Source organism: Nesoenas mayeri, assembly GCF_963082525.1.
Source record: "Nesoenas mayeri genome assembly, chromosome: 2".
Classification (NCBI taxonomy): domain Eukaryota; kingdom Metazoa; phylum Chordata; class Aves; order Columbiformes; family Columbidae; genus Nesoenas; species Nesoenas mayeri.
The window spans coordinates 132995121-133015466 of NC_137543.1; the positions used below are offsets into that span (position 1 = coordinate 132995121).

The 20346-nt window shown below is 38.5% G+C and overlaps 1 protein-coding gene across 1 annotated transcript; it reads right to left on the reverse strand.

The window, feature by feature from the left end:
- Positions 1-228: 228 nt before the first annotated feature.
- Positions 229-19431, reverse strand: LRRC72 (leucine rich repeat containing 72; the record flags this gene model as incomplete). Its single annotated transcript, XM_080364206.1, has 10 exons — positions 229-394; positions 1997-2024; positions 3354-3521; positions 6136-6225; positions 10470-10583; positions 12057-12138; positions 14143-14212; positions 17415-17488; positions 18330-18411; positions 18932-19431. The coding sequence occupies 10 exons, from the start codon at positions 19429-19431 to the stop codon at positions 229-231; spliced, it is 1374 nt and encodes a 457-aa protein (XP_080220332.1).
- Positions 19432-20346: the final 915 nt, after the last annotated feature.

Below are 20346 nucleotides of genomic sequence, written 5' to 3' on the forward strand. Positions count from 1 at the left end.
CTTTTATTGTGACACTTCCCCTATTTATCATTTGTTTTCTTAATTTATTCACTCTCCATATGACATATCTGATGATAAAAGGAATGTTACACTACTACTTCTTTTTTGCTGAAAGTTCATTTAACTAGATGCATGTTTTTGTGTACTGGTTTTATAGAGATATCAACTTACAAGAGGCTTGCCTTCACACTGCAGAGAAGAAGATTTTTTTCTTACAGAAGAAAGTCCTCATCTGAATTGGATTGTCATCTTCTTAAGAGGTTCTTCCACTTTGTTTTCAAGCCGTCTTTCTTGACAGGTGGCTACTTTGTTCCAGTCAACACAGGAAAATTCCATCACAGATCTTGTCATTGCCCGCACTAAAACAGCATCTTCGGGGTTCTCAAACGGTACTCTGCAAAAAGAACAAACCAGTCCGCATTATCAGAGGTTTCCAAACTACTTTGGAGGTAATTCACTAGACCCGCTCTATGTAGAAAGTGGTTGGAAGTCATAATGACACTAAGAGAGGGGATTTGAAAATCTTAAATAATTGGAAGATTTCCTTCTGTTTACCAATTTAAGAAAGCAAAACAATATGAGAAAAGGTCAGAATCACAGGATTCTAATAAAAAAAAAAAAAGCCTATGAATTATTTAAAATAAATTTACAGTAGACTTTTAAATGTTACTTTGTTTTCACTGCTTTTTTTTCCCCATAAAAATTGTAAGTGTTGTATACTTTTAATACTCCGATTCAATGGAAATCGTAAAGCTAATTTTATGATTTCATAGTGGCATGATACCCATTAACGCAAATGCACATTTATTTCAATATATTTCTATTAATTATTAAATTATTAATTCTTAAATAACAAATTATTAAATAATTAATTATTTATATTAACTAGCCACCGTGCAAATAGTCCTTCTCCAAGCTCTGAATGCAGACCACTGTGAGCTTGAGTTGTTCATGTGTCCTGCCCCACCTGCAGTCTGGGAGAGAAAAGTGGCAGGCGCACAACATCGACAGAATTGACAAGGGCTTCATGTTAAACCAAAACCTTCTCACTCCGATACAATATTAAAATCTGATCTTATAAGAACTTATTTCATAAAGATGTATTTGTAGCAACACGCACCTAATGTAAACCTAATGTTTCCACTGAGTATAAGCCACTGTGTCATGACAAGGTACCTTGCGAAGCCTCAGCATCTGCATAAGCCGGAGGAACCTTATCAATAAGAAAAGCAAACTCCACTGAAAGCAGCTAAAAATTCGTTTTTAAGCATAAATTAGTTGGATTGTAAAGAGCTGTACTCAAAATGAGCAGCTGTATAAAATCAGACTGTTCAAGGATATCATCATATATAGGCTTTTATTATTTCCTTTAATAAATTTTTCAAATATTTTCACATGAAAAGCTAGAAACTAAAACCAAGCCTGATATCTAAAGTTTGTAAATTTACCCTTATAAAGACAGCATCTAAAAATGTCATCACATTAAAATGCAACCTTTATACTGCCTCAGTCCAGACACAGAGATAACAGAGGTAAGTTTTACATTTACTTCTATGATTTTGAAACCAAACAGAATAAAAGTAACAACAAGTGCAGACTGAAAAAGTTTCATTCTACAAGTCATAATATTTTCCGGAGTATGTATTTCTGAAAAGCCCGTCAGGAGAAAGTTTTCTGGGGCATAATGAGGAACAGCTATTCTGATGCCCTAATATTTGAAGCATGTTTTTTCTAGTGATCAGTATTTGATCTTATAAATAAATAGCATTTTTATATACCCATTTCCAAATGTGGAATCCCTTTCAATATTAAATTTCAGACAGCAGCGGGTAAGTTGTCTCATAAGAATCGTATAGAGTTGCAACTATTATAAATACAAAGACTAGAAATGTTTTCAAAAGCTCATTTTTACTGGATGTTTTAGGTACAAGAAGAGGACATTAAGTAAATACTTCAGAGATGCAAAAGAAAGCAAATTTAAAACTTACTTACTTACTTTTTGGTGTGATTTCCAGATTTCCAACCTATAACAAAAAGTTCAAATTAAGATATTAATGGCTGTAGAGCCTTTTGATGAGCTGATCCTGATCCTAAATTACTTGTTCAAATAAACTGAAAACTAGCAGATGATTTGAAATGTTCAAGATCATATTTTATTAAATCACTGGGGAAATGAGTATCTGTTGTTTCTGGGGGGCTTTTGGTGGGTTTTGTTGTTGTTGTTTGGGGGGTTTTTGTGTTGTTTTGTTTTTTGGTTTGGGTTTGGTTTTGGTTTGGGTTTTTTTTGTTTGTTTTTTGGGGGGGCGTTGTTTTGTTTTGTTTTTCTTTAGGTTTATGCAGTTCTTGTGTTTTATTTCCTGTAGGTATACATTTCCATGCATTTTTTTTTCTATAACAGAAAAATGATGCCACTGTCTATATATGTGAATGTGCGGTAGATATAAAGACAATTATATGCCTACTTTGACAGATATCAGCAAAACAAATGTATTAAATATGATTAAACTATCTTTTTTTTTTCCCCCAACCTTTTCAAAATTACACTACTTTCAGGTTTACTATTGTGATATATACATAAAAAACCAAATTCAGGTACTTTATTGCTGTTCTAAACTTTATCTACACTACCATTTAAAATGCTACCATTTCAGTCATCTATGCACAATATTGTTTTTCTTATCTTTAAAACATACAAAAAGCAGACAAGATTGTGTGGGATTTCAAGGTTTGTTCTGGATTGTGCTCCAAGGCACAAGGCTCCAGGTGGTATTCGCTGTGTTTCTTGTGCTAGGATCATGCTGTCTTCCAGATCTGAGTCTAAGAACTCTTTAAAACTTACTTTATATGCTATTATAAGGCACCATTAAAATATTCTCAGCCTGGAAAGCATAAAAAAGAAACTGCTTCCAAAACTAGGCAAGATACGTGAAATTTAAAACGTTATTTAGAAGAAAATACTTCCTTTGATAAATTATTTTATAAAAGCACTAGAGGGCATCAAAACTCTATGATGCTGATCACTGCGTGAGCCTGGAAGTGTATTGAGAGGTTTTTAATTAAATAAAAGTAAAACCAAACACTCACAAGACACATATTGAAAAAAAACTATCTTCACAGACAATTCTGTAACTACAGAGAGTGACTGGAACTTACTTGCCACAATACCCTTAGAAGAAGGACTCATTGCCTGTTGCTGCTACTACTCCTTGCTTTATGAAGCAACTTCATTGAGTTCCCGATGCATTTATACTTTATTACTAAAACCAATAACTTTTTATCAGATGAATGACAATAATTTTTCCTAATTCAAATAATGTAAAAATGAATGCTTTTCCTTACATTATTATAAATACCTGAGGGCACTGTCAGGCTCCTGTCTGGTTGAGCGCTGGCTCTGCGGGATCCCAACGGAGGCCCCAGGACTGTACTCACTCTCTTTCCAAAAGCTATTGGCTGCACCACACAAGACCTTTCACGGTTATAAAGATAAAGCGCTGACTCCCTTTCTCTTTGTGTAATTGCTGTTAAAAGGAATATTAAAAAATTGATATTTTTTCTACTAATTTAAAGGTCTGCTATTATCTATCCACATACAGAAGGTGATTCACTCTTTGTTGCTGTCGTTGTGCAGTTTCGTAATAATAGCGGTGTAAATCTGTGTAATTTCACAACTATTCAAAATGAGAACATGGAGTGATACTTTCTAAGGCTTTAGCGTGAAGCCCTGTCCAATAAAATAGTTTTTTCTTTTGAATGCCATAGGATCAGAAGTTTCAAACCAAGAAACTAGAAAGCAAGACTTTTCATGCCCCTTAAATGTGATCTACTGCACAAGTCAGTAAAGATTGGGAAGTTTCTTTACGAATAGCAAAAAACAAGTCCCGGATCAAGGCCAGTTCCATTCCCACTGCTCAATTACAGTGAAAACTGTAGGAGTGCAATCAAAAGAAAAGCTTAAAATTTTCCTGTTTTGCACTTTAAGTCAAAAATAACTTCAAATTTTAAATGAAGAATTTGAGAATATTAAGTCTCCAGTGGAAAAACAAGGAAAAATTATACCACTGTCTATATATGTTAATGACTGCACAGTAGAGATAAAGACAGTTGTATGCCTACTTTGATAATTATCAGTGAAACAAATAAATTATCAAATATGATTAATCTATCAAATAGTGGATTTTAACTTCAACGACATGAACTGCATACTAATTTAGTAATTCAGCTGTGGAATAGAAGTGAGCTAAAGGTTTAGAACACATAACTAACTCTGGCAGAAGCATTTTTCATTCAGGGAAGTTTTAAAGTCATGGTGTCTAGGGGGCCAATTAGGAAGGAACTGCTGTCGTCATGCCTGGAGGTAACAGGAGTGCGGGCGCATGTCTTGTGTAAAGGTGACAGCCAGGACTATGCTGTGGTAATGTCCCACAGATGGTGAAGAAGCTTTGCAATGTTAGAGAAACAGTTCACTAAATAGAAAGTCCAGGGTTCAGCTTGATAACAAGTTAATACCTCAAGTCTTAAGCCAGGACTGATTACAGTATAACTGTATTTAGGAGATTTAAGTCTAGGAAGTTTTATGGAAGTGTTCCTAGAGCTGTAAATGCAACACATATTTTCCAGCACATTAAGCTTGAGTCACAGCTCCCTAGTCAAAGACAATCATTAGTAAAACAGCCTGACAGACATGCTAAGCACATGTAACACGAGATCAAATATCCAACAGACTGGAGGTACCAGTGCAAAACGAATGTGTAAGTGAAGGGCTGTGCGGTCAGATCTAGCAGCTCCTCACCAACCCCTGACACGTGCTGTGGCCCTTCCACCAGCTTTCCTGTGTGACAGAGCCACAGGGTTTGCCCACCCCTGCATCTGTCCTGCGGCTGCCTTGCTCAGGTCCTGCATCCTCATTCTCCTCGAGAGCGAATTTTCAAGATTCCATTACTTCTCCTTGCTACTTTCTTATGAGGTAAAGCTGGGGTAGGAATCGACACCTTCATCAGTGCTTTCCAGTAATTTTCAGTCCTTCTGCCAATCACAGAGCACTCCAAAGACAGAAATCACCAAAGCTGATTTTCTGGGTCCACTGTGGCATATTTATAGATTGACTGGTTTATCATCTGGCTATTCTTAAGGCTTTTTTGTCCCTTGCAGAATTTACAGTAGACAAGCTGTGAAAGATCTCCTGATGATTTATAAAGACTTATATTTCAAAGTTTGGTCACCATGTACCTCATCAAGAAATGTGCATACACCTATTTAAACTGTACAGAAACATGTAGGTAGCTGAGGATATTATCCATATTTAAGTAAAGACACTCACTTATGTCAATATACCAGTTTGGAATATTATGTCCAGTTCTGGGCCCCTCAGAAGGACAGGGAACTGCTGGAGAGAGTCCAGCGCAGGGCAACGAAAGGCTGAGGGAGCTGGGTCTCCTTAGCTTGGAGAAGAGGAGACTGAGGGGTGACCTTATTAATATTTACAAATATATAAAGGGTGAGTGTTACGAGGATGGAGCCAGGCTCTTCTCGGTGATAACCAATGGTAAGACAAGGGGTAATGGCTTCAAACTGGAACACAAGAGGTTCCACTTAAATTTGAGAAGAAACTTCTTCTCAAGGAGGGTAACAGACACAACAGACACTGGAACAGGCTGCTCAGGGGGGTTGTGGAGTCTCCTACTCTGGAGACATTCAAAACCCGCCTGGACACCTTCCTGTGTAACCTCATCTAGGTGTTCCTGCTCCGGCAGGGGGATTGGACTAGATGATCTTTTGAGGTCCCTTCCAATCCCTGACATTCTGTGATTCTGTGAATGCACAAATGTAGGTACATGTTTCTAAGGACAGGCTTTTAGCTATCTCACCCTTAAATATATAGACCAAGATAAACATGCACAATTTACATAGAAAAAGACAGAGATCAAAAGCATTTGACAAAGGAAGCCCTTTATGCCATGCAAACTCTATTTGCTTGACAAATCTTGCAAAAAATGGTATCTGTTCATTAGACCTTTTGCTATATCAACAAATGCATACAAAAGAACAGGCAAGATTAAATCACCTATTTTTCCAAACTGATTAAAATCAAAAGTAACTGTCAATGCCTTATTAGAAGGGGAAAGCAATCCTTACCCTTCCTGTCAAGGAGCTGCACTGAGGGGAGGGCATGTATCACATACAGCCGGTAGTCTGCATCTTGTGCCAGAGGGTTATGGAATAGGTCTGCAAAATGTATACAAAAAAAACCCACCAAATATCACAAAAATCAAACCTTGAATTACTAAACTCAAGTTGTTCTTATGTTGGGTAAACCAAGCACAGGCTCTTTACACATGCAAAATTATCCAACTAAACACAGACTGCAAGAATTGGCTTCTTGTAGAGTATGCAAAACACCACAGGCAAGAACTGAGTAAAGGTGCCATCGTGTGCTCCATACCTTTGAAGGTTTTTTTCTATTTTTTATGATATACAGACAAAACCACTAAGTGTTTGCTGTTAGTTTTCTTATGTGTTGTTAGATGATGCTTATTTTAAATAATAGCAGTCTTTTAGGTGTGACACCTTAAAGACACAAACTTTGTAAGGAGAGAGAGTTATTAAAAGCAGATGAGATTTAGGACATGTAAGGCTTTATCACAGTTGATATGAAGTTTTTATCCCATAGACACAATATAAAATGTAAATACCCCGTTTTCTGGTGTTTTGACAGATGAGGAGTTTGAAAACTCAAGAAACATAAAATGTTTAAAAGCACCTACGTTTCTGAGTACCTGGGTCCTACTAACTTATATTGAGACTTGAGGTACTAAGACCCAAAAGCCCATTAGCAACTTAACTAAACTACTTCCATTCAGACTCACATTACCTGAATAACGAAACCTTTGCACCACAGAGAGAGGTATAAATGCCATGTTGCTGCTTGGCCAGATACGGAACATCTGCCTATCTGACATGCCACATCAGTGTGTTTCATGACAGTGATATCTGAGGTTGATTAAAATAGAAATGGGCCCATTCCCAGATCAGTTAACAAACAAATGTTGTTGAGCATTGTTGTATTTTGTTTTGTTTTTAAAATGAAAATATAATAATGCTATTTTTCTACTCATACAAATGCTATTCTTCTGATACAGTAAAAATAATTAGGAGGCTGCTACCCTGAGATCAGAGAAGCGAAAAAGAAATTGTAAATTAATAATTTTGACAACTTCTACCAAGATCTACACTGGTCTGCTTTTCTCTTTTGGAGGAGAGGCTGTGGCTAATATTCACTCTAGGGTAAAAATCCTGTTATATGTAATTTTAGCAGTTTAGGGAAGGAAAAGATGGTATTACAGAAGCAAAAAAGAGATACTAGAAGAAGAAAAAAGTCTGGAAATATTCAATACAGACTTGTAAACTACAAGATGCCATTTCATGTTTTTCAGGATAAGTATGACCGCCAAAGAAAGCTCAGTGCTTGATGCCATTTCACAGTTATTCTGAGGGTGCAGTAAGGCTGGAATGGGCATTTAGTATCTCCTACACAGAAAAAAAGCCTTTTCACATATTCAGAGGAGAACTTAAAATATTTTTATTCTTAAAAGAAAAAAATAAAAATCACTGTACTTTGAAAGTAGCAAGAGACCCACATGGTGGCAGCAAAAGAAAGATCAATTTTCACCAAACAACATAGTGTATAGCAATATTTTCTAGAAAGTGTTGATCAGAAAGAATATTACATATATATCGGTCAGTTCTTGAGTCAACAAAATATGTGATAGCATTCCAGAAAGAAAAATGTTTCGGAAAGGTCTCTAAAAGCAGGCACATTTGGTAGTGGAATGGAATGAAGACGAAGAGAGATTTTTCCAAGGTACACATCAGGGTCAATACTAAGTACTTTTGGTTCTGGATGCTACTTGGAGCATGTCCCCTTTCATCAACACTGATTTGTAGGTTTATTTCTGAGTATATGATTTTTTTCTACTGCTCATTCTTACAATAAATCAAACCACTGTATGGATCAAGAGGGTCTTATTTCACAGAACATCTGGGATCAATTCTTGGCTCTGCTATCTACTTTCTTGTCAATATCATGCAATTTTGTGTCTACAAATTAGGGATAATGCTTTCTCTCTCCACAGCTTTGTCTGTTTTCTCTATTTGGAGTGCAGAAAAACAGTGTGCCTAACCCACATGGGGCAGAAAGGAGCTAATGTGGTAGAAACATATTGAAGAACAAAAGCAGTTTTCTGAGGTCTAGCGGCAAGATGTTATCAGTTGTGGATAATAAATCAGTTGAGGCAATTTACAGAGTACGTAACAAAAATCTTGGATTCCAAAAAGAAGATGTGAGCACAAGGTGAACCCACAAAGAAACCCTCCATATCTCCCAAAAGGCAGCAGTTGTGAGCAACCTGCTCAGTAAATCTTTAGAAGCTGAGTGTCTTCCTTAAACGCCTGCTGAAGAATGGTGGTGTGCTACAAATCCGGTGCAGGGCAGTGACTAAATATCACAAGACAGTCTTAAGGAAGATAAATGCAATGTTTTGGCAGCTGCATGCTACTTCTGAAGTGAAATATAATAGTGTATTAGACTGGTCCATTTCAATAGTTCTAATGTCCCCAAGTGCTACAAATAATAAAATGTTATTATGCATCCAAAAGTTCTGTTGAAAGCTAGCAAGTGTATTTTTTTAAATCGGATTGTCCAGCAATAAAAAAGTTCTATGTCATAACACTGAGAACTCTCCCATTCCCAAAAGAGTTTTTCTTTGATAAAGGTTAATTATGAGCACAGCCCTTTTCAAAGCTACAGTGTGCAAATTCTGTACCCATTTCCCACTTCTGAATATTGCAAGTAGGCAAATAAATTATACAGTAATATGGTACAATATATAGGATATGACTTTGAAATTTTATTTTGTTCACTTATTGCTGTCCTTTACTTCAAATAGGACAATGCCTTTTATTGAATGAACTGAGTCCTGTTAATTTAAAACTCATTATTATGAAATCTCTTTGAAACAAACACATTGACAATTTTTTCATTACTGCAAAGGTCAAAAAAGAATTCCTATGAAGTTAAGGTTACTAAGTTTCTTCCACTGATTAGCATTTACTTTCATATCTTTGAACTAAAGAACAATTTTTTTCATTAGGGTAGATTAGTAGATCTATATATTGTTTGATAGTTCTCTTAAACATTTGTGTTTCTATGGTGGTGGCTAGTCCAGTATACGCCCAGTTTTCACTATGTCTTTGTGACTGCCACTCATAATAACTCAGCAGCACTTTAACTATCTGCTGTTTGTCTTTATTTCCCACAGATGGCTGCAACACGTACAACAAACTCCTGGTGCCTGCTGAAGCCCCCTATTAATTGGTAGGGCTATAACATTAGACTCAAGTGACTGCACCATTCATACACAGGATGTTTGTCCAGACTTTGCATAATCACTTCCAACAACTGCATTCTTAAGCAGACAATTTTTTTCAATCCTGCATATAATGAAAAAAAATTACAATAATTTGGCTGCATGTTCTCTTCCTAAACACTTGATTTGTTTTTTAATTTTTGTCCCAGTGTCAAGTTCAATTAAAAGTGTACTTTTCAAGCCATATTTTCCTTTCCTGCAATCAGGCCTTCCATTTTTTGATTGCATAAGGAGGTAATGGCTTGATGACATTCACCTCCACTGATTGTGTCACTAAGATGCAAAACTTGTTTCCTGTTTTTTCAAAGTACTGAGCGTTTGGCATGACCTATGGTGACATTCTTTGAGGAACCATGGAAAAAGACACTTTCAATTTCAGTAGGTTAATAGCATATAATCCTACTTTCCCTGGAGGCTAATTCTTACATCATAACTTAGTGGCGCCAACACTGTCTTGTATAATTTCATTTGAAATTTCAGAGTCTAAACTACTTTCATTTCCAGAGAGTATATCAGAAAGCATGCTACTTAACAGATATTGTTATATTTAATATCTAAAGTATATTTATTCTTAGGGTCTAGAAACCTACACAGTATGCCAAAAAGGTGCAGAAAGTTGTATGAACAGCAGAACTAATAAGGCAGGACTTTAGGTTCTATAACCTATCACTCTCACTCTCAAACAGCAATAACACCCGTTTTTCAGTTCCTTTCACCTCTGTGATAATCTTGCTCTACTCCCATGTTCCCTTACAAAAAGGTAGCAGTAAACTGCTTTGAGTGCCTCCAAGCTCCAGGAGATGGGCCAGCCAGCAGCCAAAAAGAGTGAACTTCTGAAGGCATTTGGCAGCTTTTCCTTAGCTGAGGTACTCGCTATGGAATTTTCATGAGCTAGAGATCTCTTTTTTCTGTCTAATTTGGCTGAAACCGATATTTAGTTTCAAAAGCTACCAGCAAATGATGTGGAAACAGACAAGAAACATCCTGATAAGAAACACTAAAAAACTACTGCTCAGCGTTCTGCAAAATAAAATAAGGTATTACTTAGGGTATGCAAGCTTATCTTTCCTTTCAGTTCCTTCACTGTTTCGACAAGTTTTTGTAACTGGTTGTTGTGAAGAAACACAATCTGTAATGCACATAAATGTTTCAGAGCACCTGAAATAAAATGAAAAGCAATTAATTATTCTCACCATACCTGACTGCCTCTATTTGATAATTACTTTGTTACGCTGTACGCTGAATTTGATATTCTAGTTATACATCTCTGCCTTTTGGTAACACCTTGCATGAGATTAGTAAACCAAAAAGAAATTATCAGAGATTGCAATATGCCTTTTGTCTTTCTAGTAACGTCCTTTGAACATATGCCTAACGTTTTTCATCTCAGTTCCTTCCATTTGTCCCCATCACCCTTGCTTCAACAAATCAACATCAACTGTATCCTCTCTTCTTCCTCCCTTCCTTCTTCCTATATCACAGTAAACTTCGATTAATTCATCTTCACTTCCTTTTACCCTTGCCTAATACTACCTTTGTCTCACAAACAATAGTATATCCCTAATACCACCTTTGCCTCACAAGCAATAAATAGTGATTTCCTTAGAAAATAGTTCCAGTTCAAATAATTATTAATGTATTTAAAAGTTATTACAAAATATTGTTGTGGCTGACCCACACTACGTGTTCACATCCTCATATCACCCCAGGCATAGATATCTCATTTTCCAAATTCTGTGCAGTATTTCTCATCTACATTTCTCTACTAATGATACTTGGCCCTTCTGGTTGCCCAGATCTTATCTTCGGTATTATCACTTGTGCCCATGTGTTTGTTTCTTTCAAACATTCTTTTTTTCTCAAAATCTGACAGGAACTGATCAACATCATTTCTCATCCCAACATTTTATAGGGACAGAGAAAAGTAAAATATTAACATTTAAAATATCTAGAATATATACAAATTTATAATGCTTTGGCTTCTTCATTCACAAATTCACTAGTCTGGTGAAGCCACTTTAATATACAAGAGCAAGCAAAACTGAAATAGAAGTGTAAGAGAAATGTGATTTTACAACAAAATTTTTGAGAAACTTTGCAAAATACTTCTGATTATAGAAATAACTATATCTTGAAGAAACTGCAGAACCTTAGTGACTATCTTACAAGTGGGACAACTTATTAATCTATTACCCTTTTATTTTCATGTTAGGTCTGTCAGCACTGCCCTCAGCTTTTCATCATATAAACATAAATGGCTATCAAAAGGTTCTTCTATCAGCTTACAGAGTACCTGGTCAGCAATGGAACTACAAATCATTATGTAAAAAGGGCTTTGCATGTTTATTTTCAATACGAAATATAGTAATGTAAGATCAAAAATATTTTACAATTGCTTGACGTTAAAGTGAATGACATCTCATCCTTTAGACCAGGATAAATATATCATGTTATTGCCACTCAAGCATGCTGGAACAATTAAATATCTAAGAAAATAATTAACATGTATTGTTATTCATACATAGGAGCTTTCAACCATTAAAGTACTTGCTGTTATCCACTTCTATAAATCTGAATGCCAATGGACAGTATAGGCCTCTGCTCAACAGTCTAAAACGGGAAGGCGGGTACCTGATATATCTGTCAGTTCGTTATGGTTGAGATAGAGTTCAGTCAAGCAGTAGTTTTTGATCAAGAAAGTTAAATCTTGGATCTGAAATTAAAGTTAGGAAAACTGTTATATGCCAGTATAAATTTGACTTTGGAGAACATAAACATGGTCTCTTGAAAACTGTTTAACTATAGGTAGTTTCTTACATTTCTGTTTAAGGCTTTTGGTTTAAGGATTCTCTTGACAGCTAAACAAGCTACAAATTAAAACATCCTGTTAATGATTATTGTAATTGCAATGTTTATTGTACCTTGTGTAGTGAAAAGGCCCACCCACACCTACTGTGCATAGCAGTGTTTCTCTATCTTTGACACGTTTGGAGTGTTTTAGGATATTCTGGAATTTATCATGATGCATTTTTATGGAAAGAATAAATATCTCAAATCTTCTGAGTTCAGAAAAATATGCTCTCCCTATTAGAGCATTTAGCTAAGATCTCTCCTAAGGAAAGCCACTGAGCAGCTTGTTCACACAAGTTATATAGACCAACTGAAGAATGCTCTTTGTTACTGCTTAGGTAGGAAGGTAGAGATCTGTGCGAAAATCAGATTGATTTATCTTTTATGGTCAGCAAGATTAGTTCTGCTTAGTCACTATGCCATTTCCTCTTATTCTTTAGTGTCCTTTAGAAATAATAGGGAAAGCCTTATAATACCTGTGATTTTAGTTCAAGCTTTTAATGCATCCATATTTTTGCCCTTTTGTTTTTTTAATCGTTGGACAACCACAGGACTTTCACAGAAGTCAACATAAGATAGTCTGTAATTGATGTTAGCCTGGGGCAGCAGATATACATACACTCCTAAGTGACACAGAATGTAAATTTACTTTTTTCTGTTGCTCACAGAGCTATTTATTTACAAGCAATTCTGGTGTTTAAGAACTTGAGCCCATTGTGTAAGTCATGTAAATTACTGTACAGTAAGATATTTAAAAGCGGGTTATAAATTCGTGGTTATTATCACTTTTCTTGCATTTTAATTACCAGTGGTTCATGGTGAAGGTTTGGATTCAATTCAACCATTTAATAATGGTTGGCTATGTATTTGGAGATTTCCAAATAAGCTAATTCTACTGTCAAGAAAATTATTTTATGTAAGGTGTAATGTGCTTAGACTTGGCTAGAAGCTGTAGTGTTTGGAGATTTTGACAGAGCACTGTCTTAAAAGTCCTACAGTATATAATAACTATGATAATCTGGTTTTGCACAGATGCAGAAAGAAAGGCACATGGTTTGTGTGACTGATTTAGGACCACACAGTGCATTGGAAGCAAAAGAAATTAATGTGGCCCAATGTCATACTCTAACCACTTGCTTGTGAATCTCTCTGAAGTCAAACATGTTTAGGTGACACAACAGCCTGCATTGACAGAAGACACCACATCAACCCCAGCATTTCAGTGACTCTTTTTGTGCACAGGGAGAAGCACATTTGAAGGAGTTACATGTCACTCGTGTGTGCATGAGGGAAAAAAAGAGCCTCACTTCATCCACCAGCCTGCCAGGAAATAAAACTCAGCATGTCTGCAAGGGTATAAAAAAAAGAGCTACACATTTTCTGGGGTCCACTCCTTTCCTGGAAAACCAGGCCAGAAGTTGTTATAAGAACACCCCGCAGCTGTATCACCCCTCAGTCTGTTCCAAGAGCTGCCCACTCATGGGCAGGGTATTCTTGCTACGAGTTACACTGGGAAACTGCTGTCCCAGACCCCAGGTATTGGTATGCGATCAGGCAATTTTGCCAGTAACTTAGTTTTAAATATGCTCAATCTTTCTTTAATTGCTAACGTGTTAGCACAACACCTCAGCTTCTTAAATACACAAAATTTACAAATCTGATGTGAATCCAAAGGAAAATATATCAGCTTATACTCTGCAATTTAAAACAAAATACTGTTTCTTCAAAACTGTCATATTTAAATCAGTTGAATTTGCCTGGAAATTTAAAATAATTTATTATCTTGACTTCATGTTAAAAAAATCATGAAATAGTAGTCAGGGAGTATAGATGAATTGTTCTGCTCTTTAAAGGAATACCTTATTACCTTATTGTTGCTAATCCACAAATACCTTAACCTATGAAACCGTGAAAGACTTGGGATACTTCTTAGTCCTCTGGTGGAAGAAAAACAACAAATTTCTTAACATTAATGGTGCTTAATCACTTTACACAGTTCAACTTCTTACAAATAATATTACCCAAGCATTAAAAAGCCACACTTCTGTAGAAATCATAGCAGAGAAAGACACAAAGAAGAAGATGGCGAAGACAGTGTAAGCATTCTACACACCTGAAAGCATAACAAAGTAGCAGGTGGTAAAGAAATGGGAACAAACTAAGTGATAGATTATTTTTGTTTCCATAATGGCATTTATTTGTCCATGGAGCATGAGTCCAGTGTATTTTTCCGTTTGTAGAAACTGCTCAGAACACAGGAGAGGTTTGGTATCCTGGGGACATAAATCTAAAAGGAAAATTGCACAGCAATGTATATTTCTCGTTATTTTTCATAGCAGTGCATATTGTGAAATCTCTTGCTCTATTTTCACCCCTCTTCTCTCCTGTCCTGACATAAACTTGGTATGTACTCATATTCATTAACAGTCTTGTTTTAAGTCAAACTGCACATCCACTGAAGCTGGAACTATCTCCCGTGTGCTGGTAAGGTTTTTTTTTTAATTGCGTATCTAGCACTTGGAGATTGCTAATGCACTATAAATAAAAAATTACCTACTACTCAGGGAATATTAGTGAGCTGCCAAGTAATTTTCACTAATTGGTCCTCCTTACTTTTCATTGCTTTAAAGAAATGTTCTTGATTTCCTCTAGAATAATTATAGATGACCTTTACACGATGAATTTTAATTGACTTAATAAAACTTTCCTTGTGGATTTTAACATATTGCAAGACTAGGGCCAGTGTTTCAGAAAGAACTAACACGATTGATAAAAATTAACCTCACATCATGAGCCTAAAATGATCTGCTTGTTTTCCAACTGTGAAGCCTAGTGTCTAGATTCCCAGGTTTTTGAACTGTTCATTTGGCTTTCTCAAATAACCCATAAAAACGAATCCTGCAAATACATACATACATGTTTATTGTCACAAGTAACCAGAATATACGTTACTGCAAGTAGTAAAGCCAAGCAGATGAGGGCTGAGAGGACATAAAAGAGCTACCATCTAATTCTTCTGTATAGGTCTACCTGTACACTCCTGAACTATTTTTTAGGTAGCAAAATTTCCTCATATTCTTTGTCACTGCCATTCTACACCTAGTTTACAGGTTTACATTTTAATTGGCTTTACTCTCTCTCTAGTAACAGCTTCATCTTGACTACCTCCAAGACTTCCAAGCCTTGATCTGTTGTGGTGTGTGCTGTTTTTGTTTGTTTGTTGGTTTGTTTTTCCCTGGTATTAAGGCATTTAATTTGCCTCAGGGAGAGCTTAATTCCTCTAACATTTTAATAGAGCCTGTCCCTTTCTGCATGCCTTCCAGACTTTGTGTGTCTCTTACAAACTGATCCTTTCTGGCCTGCAGTGCTCTTTTCCTACCTACTGCTAAGTTAATCAGTTTTCCTAGGATGACAACTCTCAGTGTCCAGAACTATATATTTTCATGTCCATTTATTAGTAGTAGTTTAAAAATAGAATCTCATTCTCTCTAATTTGATTGACCTATTATTTTTTCATTTTCTTATTTTAGCCAGCAGAAAATTATGTCAAACCAACAGTTAAGGAGGCATGATCTGATAGTGAGATTGGCTGAGATTCAAGGCTTATATACACTGATATAGAATAAAAGGAATTCACTTCTCTCCAATCATCAAAGAAGCCAGCTTGCATCATCGTTCTCAAATGGTTTCATGGGAAGACAGATCGCTTCTCTATCTGCCATCTGAACATTTCTTTTTATTCCATACCAAAAAAAAAGAGTCAAAGCCAGTGAGTACACTTAAGTATTTAAAATCAGAATATACGCCTATTAGGACTGTATACACAGTCTTAATTCTTTTATACATATGCATTACAATAATTTTCTTGTATTGTTTAGAAAAATATATACGCATCTTGTAGTTTTCTCTTTATTTAAACTTCTCCTTTAGATTGTGATTTCTTCTTTCTAAAATGCATATTTTAATAATTTTGACAGTAATTCTGTTTTACTGTTTCTTTTCACAAAGCATCAAATACTTTGAGTGTAAATCAGGAGATAGGGAAGGAAATTAAAGATATCAGTGGACACACTTAGACTTTCAAGATGACTTGATTTCTATAATATTAAACACAGGCTAGACAACACTGAAATCCTTTAACACCTCTCTTTTGCACTCATAAGACCTAGAGACCTTGAAAACCTTGTCCCTGAATTATCAGACTACATTAGTTCTTTATATATTATATCAACCGTACAAACATGAGACACAGTTGCGAGGCTTGCAGACAGGTATGCAACACTTGGAATTATGCCCTGGCCAGAAATTCAAAGTATGCTTTTCAAAAACTTTGAAGTATGCCCTGTCACGTCTCCATCTTTCTATGGTAGCCTCTCAGCATGTTCGTTCTCCAGTTTACAGCCCTATCAACCTAGATCACCCACAGGCTCATGAAAGCCTTGCCTTCCTTCACTTACCATTGTTTCTTCTTCTCATCTGCCCTACATCTTAAGCTGTTTCATAAAGCTCTAAGAGGAGATCAGGTCTCTGATCAGTACTGCCAGACCCAAACAAGTGTTCTTGTGCTCACTTCATATTGCCCTGCCCTCCCTTCAATTCTTAATGGTAGAGACGCAGGTAATTTCAAAGGTGCTACCAATGAGTTTTACTGTTGCAATAACAGATTTCTTCAGGGAGGTCAGAAATTTGGCAGTTTTTAAGACTGGGCAGGTCCTGTGTTTTTTCATTTGCGTTCTTGAGACTCTTTTCCACCCAGCCTTAGGAGCCAGTTACAACAGGCAGAGATCAGCCCATTAAGTCTCACTCCTCTGCTCCCTGTGGTAGAAGTTCATGCACAACTCTCTGAACTTACAGACCCTCGAGCAATCCTGGGTTGCTGGAGAAAGATTGTGTGTCTGGGGCTGAGGCAGTTAACTATTAATACTTCACTGTGAGTGTAGCTCTGCTCTGTATGACAGCACATCTTCACCATTTTTTCCTACACAACATATACGGACTAGGTATAAGCGTGATTTACCGATGTTTCACATATAAATGATGTTCAGAGAGCATCTAATACGGAAAGCACTATGACAGGCTAGCATTAACTGTGTGCTCTACTTTTAGTAAAAGCCAAACAGAAAAACATATTTTACTTACTGTCCAGCCAGATATAATATTGAGACATCTATGTTCCTCTTAATGCCGCAGATCTTCAGCTGTTTTTCTACTGCCTGACAACATATAATACATTTGTCAGTATAGCATACTGCATAATCATAGATTCATTACAATGTATGCATATTGTGTCTAAATTAATATGCGCACCAAAATTAATATATGCGTCACAGCATCTTGCAAACGATAATGTAGTCTAAGAGAGATAAAGAGATATTAAATTAGCAGTCTTTATTTTAAACTGATAAAAATACCCCAACAATTATGTTGCATTAGTTTTCTTTTCCTGTGGAGAACCATAGCTCATAGAAATGAAGTAAAAAAGTAATGTCTGTTGACTGGAGAATGAGCTGCTCACTCAGGTCAGTACATGTGATCAACAAGAAAACTGCTAACCTCACAATACAGTTGCAACTTTATTTTATGCAACTTTATGTACACGGTGTTTTAAAATTATGCATCCAGAAAACTCTGCCTGTACATTTAATGTTGAAAAGTGTAGATAGAATTTTATTTTCAGAGTATATTATTGATGTCCTGTAATTTGTAAAAGCAATGAATGCTGGTAGCATAGGGATTATGGACCTCAGTTACTAGTGGTTGATAAAAAGTAAAATGTCAGGAAAAAAAAAAAGTTTTACTACACAAGTTATCATGTTCAGACATTGTTAAGATCACTATTGTTTGAAAGACAAAATTGGTACAATTTTGCAAATACAAAATGGCTTGGAAGCACTGATGGGCATAGAGACTAGAATGGTCTCTATCGGCTGCACAATAACTCCAGCGTGTTCTGGATGTACTGAACATACACAAAATAACCGTGGGTGCACTTGCAGGTGTGCTGGACCTGCAGCACTTTCTGAACAGAAGCAGGAAGGAACTCGGGACACCCACACCAGCCACTTCCTCCACAAGCTGATGTTGGGACAGGGGCCGCTTGCCCAGGAACTCGGTGCAGCCAGCAGCCTGGTGGCAGCTGTCACACAGGGAAAAGAAATCTATGACAAATAGCCGTTATTTTTCTTTCTAAACAAACAAAACCTGCAGACGGAACCAGAGGTGCTGTCTGGAGAACAGACCCCGGCGGGTCAGTGTCTGTCCCCACCAGAAGGCGGCCTCCAGTTGCGCCAGGGGAGGTTTAGATGGGATATTAGGAAAAATTTCTTCATGGAAAGGGTTGTCAGGCATTGGAACAGGCTGCCCAGGGAAGTGGTGGAGTCACCATCCCTGGAGGCGCTTAAAAGGCGTTTAGAGGAAGTTCTTAGGGACATGGTTTAGCGCTGGAGTTAGGTTATGGTTGGAGTTGATGATCATGAGGGTCTCTTCCAACTGAAATGATCCTATGACTCCATAAGGTGTGGGCAGCCAGCCGTGCCCATAGGAACACATCCGCCACAGGAACACGGACCCCAGACGCTGCGTCCGACAGTCACACCTGAAAAGGCTGCGTCTCAAGAGCTGCACTTGTCAAACACCATTAACTGAGATCGCCTCACTGCCCCCCGCCTCGGGAGCCTCCTTCCTTCCCAGCCAGCCCCGGCTCTGCCCCCGCCGCTCCCGGGAGCTCAGGAGTGCGGCTGCTCCCGGCCAAGTCCTTCCCACTGAGGGCAGCTGCCTCGGGGAAGCCGAGCCGCCCGCTGCCGCCCCAGGCCAGCCGGGGGTGCCGAGGCCGGCCCGCGCTGCCAGGCCGGGCGGGGGCGGTGAGCTCCTTCCGCCGCCGCGGGAGGACCCGAGCAGGCCCCCGTTCGGCCTGCAGCACCGAGCTCGCAACGCGCCTCCGCGCCCCCGGGCCGCCAGAGCGAGGGGGCGAGGCCGGCGCCGCCCGCTTGCGGAGCCGGGCCGGGGGCGCTGCGGGGGCGGGCTGGCTGCGAGGGGCCACGCCAGGGGCGGCCGCAGCGCGGGGCGGGTAGGCGGGGAGCGGCGCGGGGCCCGGCGTGGTGAGGGGAGAGGCCGCTGCTGCGCTCACCTGCACAGCGGCCCTGGCGTCCGCCGCCATTTTAGAGCCCGTTTGCAGGCGGCCGGCGAAGGAGCGCGAGCCGCGGCCGTGACAGAGGCGGCGGTGGCGGGGCCGGCCCGGCCCCAGCGCTCCCTTTAACAGCGAAATGGAGCCTGAGCCTCCGCTGGGCAGCCCGCGCCTGGGTGTTAATGCGCACAGCCCGCACCTGGGCGTTAATGCGCACAGCGCTTCGTCCTGCGGGAGAGCCGGCACGGCTGAGGGCGAGGGGACAGACCCGCGCTACCTCTGGGGCCTGTTCGCTCACAGTCCTGGAAGATTATGCGGCCCTGTTTTGTTTTTAAAGCTACATTTTTGTGTGGGTTTGTGGGTTGTTCTGAAGCACAAATCCCATGTGTGTGTATGTATATATGTTACTTGCAAATTAAAGTCACAGGTGTTTTCCCTATAACTAATGCACACCGTCTGTGTTGCTGGTGTGTAACTTGCACATGAGCTCGGTGCCGGTGCCGGTGCCCGGAGCGGGGCTGCTGCCGCACAGCGCTGGGCCTGCCTGAAGAGAACCGCAACATGTTTATGGCATCCACATCTGCAAGCAACTGTTGCCATGTTGTTATTTTTATAACCATTTTACTGCGTAGCACAAGCTGAAGAATACAAAAAGCTGTTTCCAGGGTGTGTGTGCGTGTGTGTGTGAGCGCTTATGTGCATGCGGGACAATAGAAAATACTTGAGCAAGCTACAACAAAAATATGTCTGAAAACTTGGAGCTTTATTTAGAATTTAATTTACACAGAGCACTCGAGTTAGCAGAAACAGTCATTCTAAATTACGTGCAACTGATACACAAAGAGTTGTGTGTGCAAATATATGAATGTGCTGTCCCTCATGGAATAAATTACGTGCATGCCTTTGCTTGTTCAGACCACTGAAACTAGACATAGTGTGTGTGATGGA